This window comes from Formica exsecta, unplaced genomic scaffold (assembly GCF_003651465.1).
Source record: "Formica exsecta isolate Colony F162 unplaced genomic scaffold, ASM365146v1 scaffold419, whole genome shotgun sequence".
In the NCBI taxonomy this organism is placed as follows: Eukaryota; Metazoa; Arthropoda; class Insecta; order Hymenoptera; family Formicidae; genus Formica; species Formica exsecta.
This window is the reverse complement of record NW_021851429.1, coordinates 133,078-148,480: the sequence shown is the minus strand read 5'-3', so window position 1 is coordinate 148,480 and position 15,403 is coordinate 133,078. Positions and strand designations below refer to the sequence as shown.

General features: G+C 34.3%; 1 protein-coding gene across 1 annotated transcript in view; it reads left to right on the top strand.

Moving 5' to 3' along the window:
- Positions 1-7,575: 7,575 nt before the first annotated feature.
- LOC115240137 (voltage-dependent calcium channel type A subunit alpha-1-like) overlaps positions 7,576-15,403 on the top strand; it is a 118,267-nt gene continuing 110,439 nt past the window's right edge. The window contains 1 exon segment of the mRNA XM_029815112.1: positions 7,576-7,955. Coding sequence (XP_029670972.1) covers positions 7,693-7,955 — 263 coding nt within the window. The 5' untranslated portion in view covers positions 7,576-7,692.

Genomic DNA, 15,403 nt, shown 5'->3' with positions numbered 1-15,403 from the left:
ACTCAAAACTTTCAATTACTTGTAAGCAAGACACTCTCGAGATAGTGTACTGCTTCGAGAGCTATTTGGACTTTATATCAGAGAATCGGTAAATTAAATTAAAGTGTTGTGTTTTAATTGCTCCCTCAGAGATTCAGGAGAAGTAAGCATTTTCGAAATTCAGCGCAGATATAAGGATGTATCCTTTATTTCCCAACGGAACATTTTAGCAATTCTATTAATTCTCAGGTTTACGTATTGTGCTTATAGCAAACTAAAAAAAGAAAAATCAGCATCTTATACGAGAAAATTCAAATCAAGAAATAAAAGAAATTTGTTGGTCTTATATAACACAATTAAATTTATATATATTTTATATTAGAAAATTTGGATTTTTTTGTAATTTATTTTGTATTATTTATAAGTTAAAAATATTTAATGTAAATATAGTATACGTAAATATAAAATATACAAAAAAGTACAGAAACTTAATTATATTATATTATATATATCTTTTCTCATACACATAATGCGATATAATAAACAATAAATGATAAAATATGAGATCTGAAAACTTGACGAGGAATATACTATGTGATGGAATGGTGTTAATTAAACGCATCGCTTATAGGCTCGATAAATAACCGCTGTATTGCGCTAATCGTTTCTGGAGTACGCGCGTCTATTTGACGATTAAATGCCGACGCGCGTGTGCCACGAGTGGCCTGTGGAAATTCTGTAAAGCGACGTTAACGAGCGCGTGGCATGACGTTATGCTTTCATGAGACACAATGTAACGCGCGTGTCGGCTTTCGATGTTGTCGGCCGGTCAAGATTGCGTTACACGTGTTCCGAAGATTGATCGTCGCCTGGCACGGAGTGACATAATTATCGCGCAAAGCCTTGTTTCGCGCTTTTGATGACGAAATTTCTCTTAGTCCACGAAAGTGTATCCACTGTTTAAAAAGACCTCGAATGATAATGATTGCAAGCTAGCAATTAACTTGCCTTAAATAAATAGAAATTAATGAGCAATTGCTTGATTTCATGCAAAAGAATGGTAAAAGTAGTCTCTTTTATGATATAAACTTATTTTAATAAATAAGTTTACAATTGAAAAATAATATATATGTTTATATACCAATCTACATACATACATATATGATATATATATCAATCTTTGTTAAAAAATTATAGATTATTTTTAAGCTAACATTTAATTTTCTATTGTATCAATATTTAGGCCATATAAAACAGGTAGTTTTGGCCTACCAGCAATCTGATAATATAATTAAGAGATCTTTTGAATCTTCTCTCTTTCACGGCGCTAAAATATGCAGTATTGTCTTCACAGGACAGTCCACCGTGTGATCAAAGAATTTTCCACAATATTATATTTTTCATAATCAAGTTTCAGTCTATTGTTGCCGGACGAAAAGCCAGCTAGTTGCTAGGAAGCCCGCGTATAAAATTCCACGCATCAAAAGCACGCGCGGCAGGTCGCGGACGTTTTAGATCAAAGGAGTTGCAGGTACAATTATTGTGTGGAATGCTCCGCAGCGAACGCAACGGAAAATCGCAATGCAACGCGCTTTATTGTCTTTTTCAATTTGGCTCTCTTCCTCTCTTCCTCTTTTTTTTCCTTTTTTATGAGTTTATTTATCAAGCGTCAATCGCAGATGACAAAATAAATGAACCGATGGAAGATCCGAGCGAGAAAAGGATTTCCTTTTCTTCTCCCTCTTATCCCTCGCTCTCCATTAATAGTCAATGAGAGCGACAATCACGAAAGAGAGAAAATTAGATCCTACTATCCTACTAGCCGAGCTAAAGTGCAGACAGGATCGAGAGAGGGTGAGGAAAGCAGTCAGTGCGCAGATTATCGTGCACTCTCCCCGGATAAATCTGTGGACATTTATCTCACATGCATTTACGAGATCTTGGATATATATTTTGCGCCGCGTCCACGCTGTTACCTTTAATTAAGAGGATTACAGTTGATAATTTATTGTAATGCCTATTTTATAATGACATATTTTAACAATAACATAATAAAGCAGTTTTACATGGAAATGCAACGAGATTCTGGCACAACTCGTATCTATAATTATATTTATGATTACAGGACACCATAGAAACTAGGAATCAATACAAGCAGAATATAAATAGAGCAAAACTAGTTTGTAATATCTGAAATTATGTGCAACAAAAATATTTTGATTCTTATTAATTTAAAGAATAAAAAATATAAAAATTATAATTACTTTATTAATTATTTATTAAAATCTAATTTTAAATAATTTTTTTTTTAAACAGACGATACTGAATTTTTGACAAAATATAAAAAAGATATAATATATTAGTTTTCTATATTTGGCACGCGCTGGCATTGTAGCTATGGGCGATGTGCAATATTTAGTATCAAGATTTTGCGTAACTATCTCTTATCCACACTGCGCGTTCCTTACAACAACTTTTCACTCAAGCAGCATTTCGTGCGTATTTTGTCTTGTCAGATTGCTGAGACATTAGTTGAACTTTGTCATTATACCCGGCCGGCTACCGGAAATGACATGACACGCTAGCTAATAATTAAAATCGGAATTAATCGAGCAATTCTATTGTCCATTCATCAACTTGCAAACATATATATAAGAAAGATTATAAATAAATATAGTGCGATACGTGGATGATTCAAAAACTCAGAAGCAATATTTCATAATTAAATTCTTGTCCATTTTGAGAAAACAGTTTATCGAGATGACAGATTTTTTTTGGAAATTAAGCATCAGATAAGCAAAGAATCATATTGTTTATTCAATTTGATGTATAAATTCCATTTTAGAAATTTTTTTTATTTGAGATTTAACTATAAAAATGTGTTAGAAAATATAAGGAGATCATGCATTTAGATTAAATCTAAGATCTCTGTTAGCATTTTCTTAATAACATTCTATATATAATCGCTGACTTCTTTTATTACATAATAAGATTTATTTGATAAAAAGCATAATAAGAAATTTTTAAGATCGCCTTTTTATTATGCACGCTATTCAACATCTTCTTATTTTCTTTTAACTTACAGATTCTTTGATCAATACGATCGTAATTAATGAAGAGAATTTGCAATTAATCTAGAATGCTAAACCTTAATTATATACAAGGCTCTTCGTCCTTTTACATAGATAAAACCTGACAGGCCTGAAATTTCCCACCCTAGTAGCGATCTTATAAATTTGCTTTTACTTTTCATTCCTCGCACGATACCCTTGAACGAAATGGTTTACCTTCTTCCTTTTTCTCATTTTGATCTTTTGACACGAGGGGTGGCCTCAAGATAAAACTAATTTTACGAGAAGTCGGCCGTCTTTGACTTTGTATTAGATTTCATATGTCGATGTGATTGTACTCAGCAAAAAGGACTTGTGACGAGAAAAATGTTTTGAAATCAAGTTTTGCTACTTTTGTCATCCTCATCCAAAAGCGTACAAATATACTAAAATAACAGTTTTTATTTAAATTTATTGGTGGGATTTGCAATTTTTTTTAATATACAAATAAATAAAAATTTTACAAATAAATAAAAATTTGGCCTTTCAAGATTATGATATCATCATAATAAATTAATATTATATTATAGAAATATTTTTGTAGGAGTATAAATATTTTATGCCTGTAACTCTCAAGAATATGAAATATTCTTGAATCTTTTCAGATTTTATTTATTAAAGGTATGGTTATATCAAGGTATATATATAGACAACCTCTATTTCTGACATATATGAGGTATCGGACAGAAAAGACTTTGTATACTCGTGCATAAAATTTTGTTATTTCGGCGCCTCGAAGGGAGAGAATAAAAATCGCTTTGAAATGAAGAGAACCAGAGGTTTGATAGATTCTCGCGAGCTAGTAACGGCCAGTTATCGAGGCAAACGTAAAAAGGCAAGATATTTGCGAGGAGAAGAAAAAGGATGGACAAAAGAGCGGAGAGATGAAAAGGACAATGGATGGAAGAAGGAGGTCCTTTGCGGATAACTTGTATGAGAATCGACGAAAACTTGCTTCTCAAGCGTGATACCTGTTCTATATATTACATATAAAGAGAAAGAAAGAGAGAAAGAGAGAAAGAGAGAGAGAGAGAGAGAGAGAGAGAGAGAGAGAGAGAGAGAGAGAGGAAGAGAAGCGGAGGGAATCTCGGCGGAAATGGAGGGTGAAAGGGTTGGAGGAGTAACTGGAGAAGGGGGAGATGTGAGGGAGTAGGAGTAGGGTAGAGGTTGCCGGGTAACACAGCGAGGGTGGAATAAGAGTTCCCCGGGGTGCCTAGCAACAGGTTGCGATTCTAAAATTTCGACTAGTGTTGTGACGCGGCAGCAAGCCTCGCTAAAGCGACACTATATATTTTCCCTAAACGCGCTTATGTAAAGCGCGTCGATACGCGTCTTACGTTTGATTTTTTCATTATCTGTCATGAGAACGTTCGATTTCTCATTATCTGCTACGAGGTTTTTTCTTCACGAGGTGAAGAAGAAGAAGAAATGAGGCCCATGTTTATACGACATGTCTGCGCGACTTTTATTTACTCTTGTCAAGTTTTACTTTATACAAATATAATATTCAATGAAATAAATAATATAATTTCTATAATAATATAGTCATTTATGAAGTAATATATAATAAATCAATAAATTTTGATAGAGAGAGTTGGATAATATATATAATATAGTTTAATAAAGTAAATGTATAATTTACATCAATAATATCAAATATGATAAATAGTGAAATAAAATAAATATTTTTTATGGAAAATGCAACGCGAATCTAAATAATTCTAATCACAAAGAATTATTTGGAAACTACTCTATCTCTCACTTTAAAATTACATATAGATACGTAAATTATTTGTGAATACATAAATTATTAATGACTCGCAATTGTATTATTAATGCACTTTATTTTCGATGTATAAATTATAATGCGACGATACACAATAAATTTGTTCTCGACTCTTATATAAACTTTTATTCCATTATGCATTTATACAATGAAGAATAAACGAATGAATAGCTGATGTATATTAGATGAAGGCGATTCGATGGAACGATATAAAATAAAATCACTGACGAGATGAACTGTGCGCGAGATTCAGAATCTTAGCATGAAAAATTTATCAGTCGATTATTTCCGACCATTAAGCGCACAGTGATATCGCATGGTGACATTCGTTCGGACGCAATTTCACGTTGCGTTGCGATGTGTTACGTGCATTGTGGATGAAAACGTATCTGTCGATCGTAGCACCTAATGGATTGTAATTCTGTTTTGTTCATTCGATAAACGGACCGGATAATAATTCGTTTGCAATTAACCCCTGTGCGAGAACTGACGTGTCAACGCGCACGAATTGTCAGTCAGATGAATATTCCGCGTCATGTTTCAATTCATCAGAAATCAAAATTAATAGAAAATCACGTTCTAATTGTTTGGCAAAAATACTCCATAATAATATTACACAAGATTTGATGTAAAATACGAACTATTTGAGATGTAATGATTCTTTCTCTAGCAAATTTAATATCGATTTTTCTTTAGCAACAATATTATTGAGATTGTGCAAAGTTTGTTTCACGAGCTCTTGGATTTCATTATTAGAGATCAAATATAGCGGATCTTTATTTTTCATTTAAATCGTTAATTTCGTTTAAATGATTAATTAGATTTTACTTCGATGTGATTTCAATTTGAGATATACATTTGCTAACATATTGCGGTCACACGAATTTGTGTTCCAGTACATTTTACGAACAGAAAAATAATATCGATACAGAACTTTGCATCATTTCGTGAAATTATAATTTTGAAGTCCAAATGCGCTTTTGAGTTGCATTGCCATTTAGAAAACACGCAACATGTAAACTGCGTAGCCAATATAGTCTTGATTCAGAAATATATACTACCTACTTAGTGCACATCGACTTCCATCTGGTTAGTGTAATGCGCTTGATGAGAAACTTCGTGAAACTATACGAAACTCACAATATAGTCCGTATAAATTTGATTCGAGAGGAAACAACGTTGGGAGGCCATGCATTGCAGATATTCTACCGTAATTCCTATGGTTGAAATAATTTTACCTCAAAATATTTATAGCTTTTATCCGCATTATTTTAAGTGATTATGTCAAGCATTGTTCAATTTTTCATCACTTCTCGCACAGTTAATATCAACATAAAATCCTGTGAATACTTTATGAAGCACCAACGAAAATATAAACAGTATATATTTTTTTTATTTTCATTAAAATATATATATGTTGAAATATTACTCTCTCGCAGCGGAAAGTAACTTCTCCGAAAATTTCACATACTTTGACATTTGCGGACTTTTTTACATCGAGGTTTGAATTGCTACAAGAATATTGCAAATTTCGAAATCATACTTTAACGACTTTTCTTATATTTCTATTTACATGATGAATATCCGCGAACTATGCGCATTTCCTGTTTGTCGAGACTAATGAACTCGACGGAACGTCGTGTTTGAATGATGATTAATCGGATTTTGCGATATCAAGATTAGTCCAGTAAAATAGTTTGTCTATCCGTTTTGTAGATATTCGGTGTTTTTGATACTATTTTAATGGACTAGATAGCAGTAACGCTTTCTTTTCCATTTCAACGCAGGACGGACGCTTTCAGGAAATGAAGGGAGGTAGGAATGAAAAAGAGAACCGCGTGACGTTTGAAAAGCCACAAGGAAGCCGATATACCAGCGCGAACGCGGGTAATTAATAGAATACTTTATGTGTGTTGCCGAGACTCTTGAATAAACGAGCCTCATGTATGAATGGTATATATAGGTCTATATGGAACATGAATCGCGTGTCGAAAATGACGATCCTTTTTTTTTCCTTTTTCATATTCGACACGGCCGACTTTTTCTTATCGATCCAACGAAGATTAGTTAGGCATCGCCAATACATTAAGGGAGAAAAGACTATTAATGGCCGCGGTACGTGTGTCAGAAAATAGACGAACACAAGTGCTTGATCGCGTGACTACCCATCGCCCCGTTGATGCGCCGAGATTAGGCCAGACAACGTAACCTAATTAACGAAAGAACGTTCCGCTGGATTTCTTCTATGCTCCGTTAATTTATTCCTACAAATTTTTCTTCGTCTATTCCGCCGACTTAAAAAATTTATTATTGTTACATCGACATTTATGCGTGCCATCTGATATCGCCGACTTTCGAATAATTTTGGGGAACTAAAAATATATTTAATAAAATAAAATACTTTTAAAGACTAAATTAAAAACAATCAAGATGCATATCACTTCTTTTTTTTAATTTTCGCTGTGTAATATGATCATATCTTTCCCGATATCTTTATAATTTTTGTAATGGTAGAATATATTAACATACAAGAAAAATCACGATATTTTTATTCAATAATATTATATATGTATTATATTTTACAAAGAAGTATTGTAATTATTCAAATATTTTGATGCACAAAGAAATGCACAATCGTTAACAAATAGAATAAATGTAATTTACAACTTTTATAGTAATAAATATCTTAAATGTCGTTATTATTCCAGCTTTACAATAAATGCTGTAAAAGAAAATATATGATATTTTTCACGTAATTTGTACTATAAAATTTTCTCCGTGCATAAAATCACATCTACTTTGTGACTTAATTAATTCATGTTTACTTCCAGGATGCTGGGTAGCGTGGGAGGTCGACACGTGTCTACGCGTCGGCGTGGCAGTAATCCGCTGATGCGTGGAGGTATGGGCCTCATTGGTTATGGCACCACATCCGGGATCGGCGGAAATGCAGCCGACGGCAATGCAATGTATTCGGAACCGGTGCCCAGGTATGCCGCCAGGAGACGAAGAGCCGTCACCACCAGCGATCATAAGAGCTGCGCTCTTATACAGACGCGGCTCAAGCTCGGCGATATTATGTGAGTCGCATCCTTTATATTTTCTTATTCAACTCTTTAGCTATGGTTGTATTGGCGTTTAAACGAGACTTATTGGTGTATATTGTATGATTTATCATTATCGTTATTTTATAATAAATAATATTAAAATTATATACATTTGGGCAAAGCGTATAATATAATACAGAACTATAATTGCAGTACATTCCTATCTTGTTTATCAATTTTTAAAAAAATCTACGCGTATCATAGCTAAAGGGTAGCGTATTAACTATCATTCATATAAAACTTTTAATAATGCTTTTGAGATCTGTGCTGCTTAAGATGATCATTCATAGAATTACACGTTTAATAATGGATCGTTCCATTCGCATAAAAATATCACACTGTAGTTTGAGAATTTTTTAATTTTTATTAATAATTTTTTTATGAAATCGCAAATACAAAATAAATAATCTCTTTAAGATTCATACGGACAACACACAATTAACAATATTAAATTTTACTAATTATTTTTAAGGATATAAATATAAATTTATCTTTATCAGAAATTATTAAATGAGCATGATATATCTCTTATCACTTGGAATTTATCACTACTTTGTATTGGGATGAACGGAAAGTTCGTGCCGTTCAACCCAATACAATAACTTTGATCTCATTTGGAAGATAATTTAATTCTCTACAACTTTTGTTTCGGTACTTTTTGTTAAAAAACGCATACTTTCCCTGATATTTGTAAAAATGTAAGAAATAACCATGGTTTCAGAGGTTTTTGGGCGCTAACTCTTTAAGGAAGCATCTTTCGACCCATGTTTATAGCTATGGAACAAACTATTGGGTTGAACGGAAAGTTCGTTCCGTTTTTTACTAAGAGATGAAAACCGAAAAAACGGCACAAACTTTCCGTTCAATCCGATATTATCAACGCAATCTATTTTATCGACATGGTTTTAACGCTTTTCATCCCCTATATTGCGACCACCCCTATAATGTCGGTACGAGTCGACTATATATCAATCATGTCGATAAAGAGTATCACAGCTTACCCTCTGTAGTACTTGACCCATCGAACGGTATGTTCCAATCCAGCTACGACCGTTGGTAATATTTTGCACCTCTATATTTGCAACCCTTATTAAACAAGCGTCGGCAAGTTGATAAAAGCTGATAAAGCTGTTATCTTAATACTTCGCTAAATAGTAATTTCAATTAATCTCTTAACTATTGAATTATTTTTACCGATACATTGCAATAAAAAGCAATATTTAAAAGTTATCTCTTTTAAAATACGAATTTATATTTCTTAATTTCTCTATAAAATTCCATTAAATATAAATTACCATTTTATAGACAAAATAAGTCGATAGAATAATTTCTGTAGACACAGATAACTTTTTCTTGTGTACAGAAAGAAAAAAATATAAGAAAAGGTAATATTATACGATATATATCTTTTTTATACAATTATAAATTTTATGATTATATATATAATTGCAATATTCTCTCTCTAATAATTTTGAAGTTATAATAATATTATTGTGGTTAGCTTTCTCTCTTGCATTTTGCGAAAAAACTTTTTGATTCAGCCGGTTTATCCGCCAATGATAATCTGAGGCTACGATCGCGTCGCGGAGATGGTGCCAGATGGGAGCTGCGTCTGACTATGTCGGGTCATGCACTACTGCGGCCGAATTAAAGTCTAATGTAGCGAGGTGTCTGTACTCCCCTCGCGTCATCCGTTCGTCCGTCCGGCTTTACACATTATCGATTAGCCTTCGATTGTTTGGCCGTTACTTTCTATTTCCAGCAACGCGCGCTGTCATCGACCGTTCACCAGCGAATCTAATTACGATCTGCCTGTCCATCGGCGATCTTTTTCTCCTCGTTTCGTTATTTTTCTACCATCTCAAAAGATTCCCTTTCTATTTTCGAAACAAGCATGTCGATCTTCTTATGGACTTTCTTATGAATACTGAATCGGCAAAGTGTCACTTTGAACTTTTGCTGATATTTAGTAGATTCCGTTTTTGAGCGAGATTGTCTTATATTCAACGTTATAATTATTTTATTATAACCGCATTCGATTATATTCGTTTCTTTTAATTTTTTTTTCTTACGTATTTTTTTCTTACTATTTTCTTATTTACTGCAAAATCATGATCTATAAATACGTCACGATACATATTGTTGTTTCCTTTGATATTTCATTGGAGAGGTAACACGTACTTATATATAACTCTGAGCAATCCTTGTGTTAACTGGATAATATTTCGCTTAAAATTGAATTAATTAATATCGATTCATTCTCGTGTTCCAATGCCTTCATATGTCACAGATTTTAATTAATCGGCAATATTATGTAAAAATAACTATCTCATTTTTAAAACGCGTATATTACATTATTAACATACTGAAGTGTGGGAATCTGGATATGTCCTGAATTCTATATATTTATAATCATTTTTCGATGAAAAACGAAATCGTGGACACGATCGGTGATTGTGATGAGGGTGAGCGTTCTCAAGAAGCTCTCTCTCTCCCTCTCTCTCTCTTGACTTCTCGCAAAAATAGAATCAATAAAAGGAATCGACGTTACTTGGAAGTAGGTCTGCGCGCTATCCCGCGAGTCAACTCGACAAGGTTCTCGACCTTTGCTATTAAGGGACGTACCTATCCGAGCGCCGCGCCGCTGTTCAGAGCACCCTTCTTTATTTATCGCGCTCTATTCCGCGTTGTCTTTGTGGTTGTTGGCGGATCGATGCCCGACCGACGGATTTTATTAACGAGCGCAAATCAATGTTGCTCGAATGTTCTCGGCTGCCGCGTACGAGATTTGTCTGAACTGAGTAGAACATGAATATCATATTAGCTTGAATTGCACAAATGACAAAATAGATTTAATATTTAATTGTATATATTAATTTTATGATTTTATATTTTGTGTTATTTTATAATTAGTGGTTTTGAATATATTAAAAGGTAAAGGAGTAATTCTAAAAGTACAGAATAATACGTATTTCATATATAATCAGATATAAAAAATTCAAGCAAACCCGATTCTAAAATTCACTTATTTGTATATTTTGTACTAGCTTCCATTTTTTACAAATATGAAAGTTGAAAATGTAGAGCAAATCAGAATATTCTGAAAAGGTATATTTAATTAAATAACTTTATATTAATGCTTTACATAAAGAAACATTCTTTATATAAATGTAATAAATATCTTTTTCCGAAATTTTTTACATCTGAAATTTCGAAGTGATGTACTTAAATAAAATAAAAAAGATAATCTTAAGAGAATGAAGACAAAATAAAATTTTTTAAGTATTTACATAAAAAAAAAAAACGGATAAAATATTTGTGTGCTCTTTATATTTTACACATATTTTTACATTATATCTATATATCAACATCGGGCATATTTCATAGTATGCGTTTCTATTAACGGTCGCATGGGCGACTGCTCGTGGCCGCGACGATCCAATTCTACGCATTGCCGGGGTATCCCCAGCCATGCTAGGCGCATGCAAGAGCCTCGGCCGATACCATCTAACCCTGATCGGTCCTAACCCTGAAACCAGACTACCCCCGTGCGCTTTCACACAAACACGCGCCGCTACTTTTCTCGATTTTCACACTGCTACAATACGCGTAATTATGCGCTTTGCGGCAATATACAGGGTGACTATGAAACAAACAGTTTTTGTTTTGAGGGAGCAAATTTTTTCGCTTGAAAGAATCTGATGCAATTTTTCTCTTGACGAAAGTTTTCCACTGAAATTAAAATCTGAGCAAATATAACTAACAGATATATCTCTCATAAGTTTATAGGTGTTTTATCTGAAATTGTGACGTCGCCTTCTTGAGTTATTTTCTTACAATTAGATATTAAAGAGAATTCTAGAGTCTTTCTCTTCTCTTAAGTACATAGCAAAGAGCTCCCGACGGTGTAGTCTAATTTTATCCTATTCTCTAAAATTTCTCATTTTGGAGAAAGTACGCTCTAATAACATTTGCATGGGAATTGCATCCGAATTTTGTACTGCATGATAAACTTGATTGTATATAATTTCTCTCATGAAACAACAATGCCATTGCGAATTTGAGCAAAGATTTTCCTATTGAGGGAATTCTACATTAGACTCTCGTGTGAACTCAGTTTAATCGCGTTGCGGAATCGGTGAAAGATATCGAAAGCGGTTCCAGGGATAATTGTAAGTAGTGCGCGATTTGTAAATTCGAATTAATATGACATAGTCTTTTTGTTTCCTTGTCTCTCTCTCTTTTTCTCTGCTCCCTTGCTGACTCGCGAATTCGGTCCCTTCTTGTCTCGGCGGTGAATCGAGTCGACTTGGCGCGGTTGTGTGTTTCAGGCTGGCTGCCGGCTGCCGCCGCCGCTGCCGCCGCCGCCGTGAATCAATACCCGCATTGCGCGTGCCACCTCTCTTTCTCTCTCCCTCGCCAGGCTTCTACTACCCTTTGCTTCTCTCTCTCTTTATCTCTCTTTCTGCTTCTCGCACACCCTCCGCAAACCCTCAGTTGCTCTTCATCGTTTGCGCTCTTTCTCCTTTTTTCTAATCTATTCTTTTTTTTCCTTTACCTTTTTAGTTTCTCCCTCACGTTTTGTCGTTTTCTCTCCCTGTCTTTTCTTTTCCTTCTCATATATTTCCTTCCCTCATATATTTCCTTTCTATCTATTCTTTCCGTATTTTCGTCTCTCCATCACTCTCTATTTTCTTCTTGCTATTACTCTATTTTTCTCTTCCCGCTATCATTCTCTCTCTCTCTCTCTCTCTCTCTCTCTTTCTGTTCTGTTTCACATGGCACTTGGCAGTTATTTTCTATTCCATTCTTATTCTTTCTAAGCTCTATCAATCCGTTTTTCCTTATACCTCACGTTGCGTCTCATTTATCCTTTCTAAAGCGAAGCGGCGAAGATCAAGGAGATTTGAATTGGAAACAACCGAATAGAGAAAGTGATGAATATGGGACACGAGACGCGAGCGGGCGATAATGAAAAGCTCTCTGAGAGTCGGATAACCCCCGCTGGGCGCGCCGTGTGCTACACGGAAAAACACGTATACGTGCGAAAAGTCACCCACGCTGTGACCGACATCTTCTCTCGACGTATCTTCTTTTCGAGAATGCAAAAGTGCGGAATGCGTTCAATCGAGGACTCTTAAGATCCATAACGTCCATTCTCATCCCATTCGTTTATTATTCTTTCTTGATTTCACGTAAAAGTGTACGCTCATTCTCAAGATGCGAACAGCAGTAGTAATGGCTTGACATTGGTCAGACGGGACTGCATTGTCTATCTATGACACATTTTTACTACTGCTTCCGTATTTTGAGTTAAATACAGTTGTCTTCGCGTAGTTTTATATTTTTAATCTTTTGCATATGATGTGTGTGTGTGTGTTTGTGTGTATTAAATTAGGCTTTGAGATCGCGACATGATAAAATATATATCACCTTGTTAGGTTGATAATTATGTTCGCTGTTGAATACGGCAGTCCGGTTCTCAATTACGTTCGCGCATGGGTTTAAAAGCTCTAATCGCGCTGCAAAGATATTTTATGCATTTATCCTCATTTGTTCGAGATTTCTTTTTTTTTACACTAAACCATTGAAACGTTGTCACGTCGCGGCTTGTTTAAAGAGCAACGATTTAAAAAGTTTAATCCGGCGATTAACGTCGGCGCGACGTCTCGGCGACGAGTATCGTTTTTCCTAACTTTAGACGGGCGATAATTCTCTCGTCGCTTTGCAGCAAAGAGTAAGATGGCAAATACGGGACAAATACCTCACCACCGTCAAAGTCACCGTCGTCGTTGTCGGGCAGACGACGTCGTCTCTCTTTCCCAAGGGCTGTTAACTCACGGGGCAGGAGCAGACCTGTGGAAAAACCACATATGTGGAAATCGGCCCACGCGTTTTCCGTTTTATCGCCTGACGTCACACGTTTTTGAGTTATTCTCAGCGCTGGGCGACGCCGTCGTCGTCGCGAGCAGCGTGAACGGAAAAAAAAAACATCATCATCTTTACCGTATGTGCTCAATCTGGGGATGTTCAAATTAAAAATTGGAAATTAAGTGTATTCTTATCAAGCATTTTTATTTCTTTAAAAAGATGTCGGAATTGTATGTAAAGTGAAAAAATATCCTTAAAATTTATAATTTTAAAATTGTTGAACGTCTAAAACAAAAACAAAAACAGTAATATTTATATTAATTTTCATAGATTAATTTTTATTAAGAAAGAGAATGTAAATGTAAGTTTTATAAGTTGCATTTTTATTGTTTATAATTTATAATTTAGAAAAAAACCCGTACATATATGGAATGATTAATATTATAGTCGCATTAGATTTAGTTATGCGATGGTGGTACGTCAGAGATAAATATATATGACACCTGTTGTTACGCTATTAGTATAAAACGTTCGTGTACAAGTTGAAAAAAAACTGTCTCAAATATTATAGTACTTTTAATTTCCTGGAAAATTGAGAAAATTTAGAAAACTTTTGTTTTAAATGGAAATTAGCAAAAATGATTCAGAAAAATCTAATAAATAGGTAAGAATCTTTCTCATAATTCTAAATTAAGATAGCAATTAAAACTGAAAGTTACTTCCGCTCCTGTCAAACTTTTGTACCTCCAGATTATACCGAATTATTACACAATTATTATGATTGTTGTAAAATAGAGTAAAATAATTTTAAAAAATTAGAAAATGTGAAGAACTTTGCTATGGTCAACCTGGAAAACTCGAGGAATTTGCAAGATAAAAAAGTGGCCTGCAGAGGAAAAAGTTTTTAAATAATTAGAGATTATTCCTACGGCAGGACTCACTTGGCAGGACGGTAACTAGTAGCAACCCACACGTCACCCTCCTGACATTTCCTTGATATTTACGAAAATTAGATTGCTATTAACCGGTGAACCTTTTATTTTCCCTTCGCACGCACGCGTAGTTCATGCAAACTCCTCGACATCGATATTTATATATACATACATATATTTATTATATATATATATATATATATATTACATATATAAATCTTATTTAATGTATATTCAACTTTATACTTTGTGTATAACATTTCCTTAAAATAAATGACGCGCGCGTACCTATATATATAGTAAATCATTTCACAATTTATACTCCATAATTACACAGAAAATTTTTGTGTAAATAAAATATTTTATTTTTCGAGTGCACTTCTATTTCTTAAATTTTTGAAAAATGTTTAAAGTGCAATCTTTTGAAGTTGTTTCTCGCTCGCATAAACAAGCTTTATCGGAACGACAAAGCGAAACTCTAGAATAAATGAAGTGAAGTTTTTAAGCCGGCTGAGAGACGTTCTCGGCTTACACTCGATGAAAACGGAGAGACATCGCCACCTGCGGGGTCAGTAAACCCCGGCGACTGCCGCCATTACTTCGTCGGTTTCTCTCAGG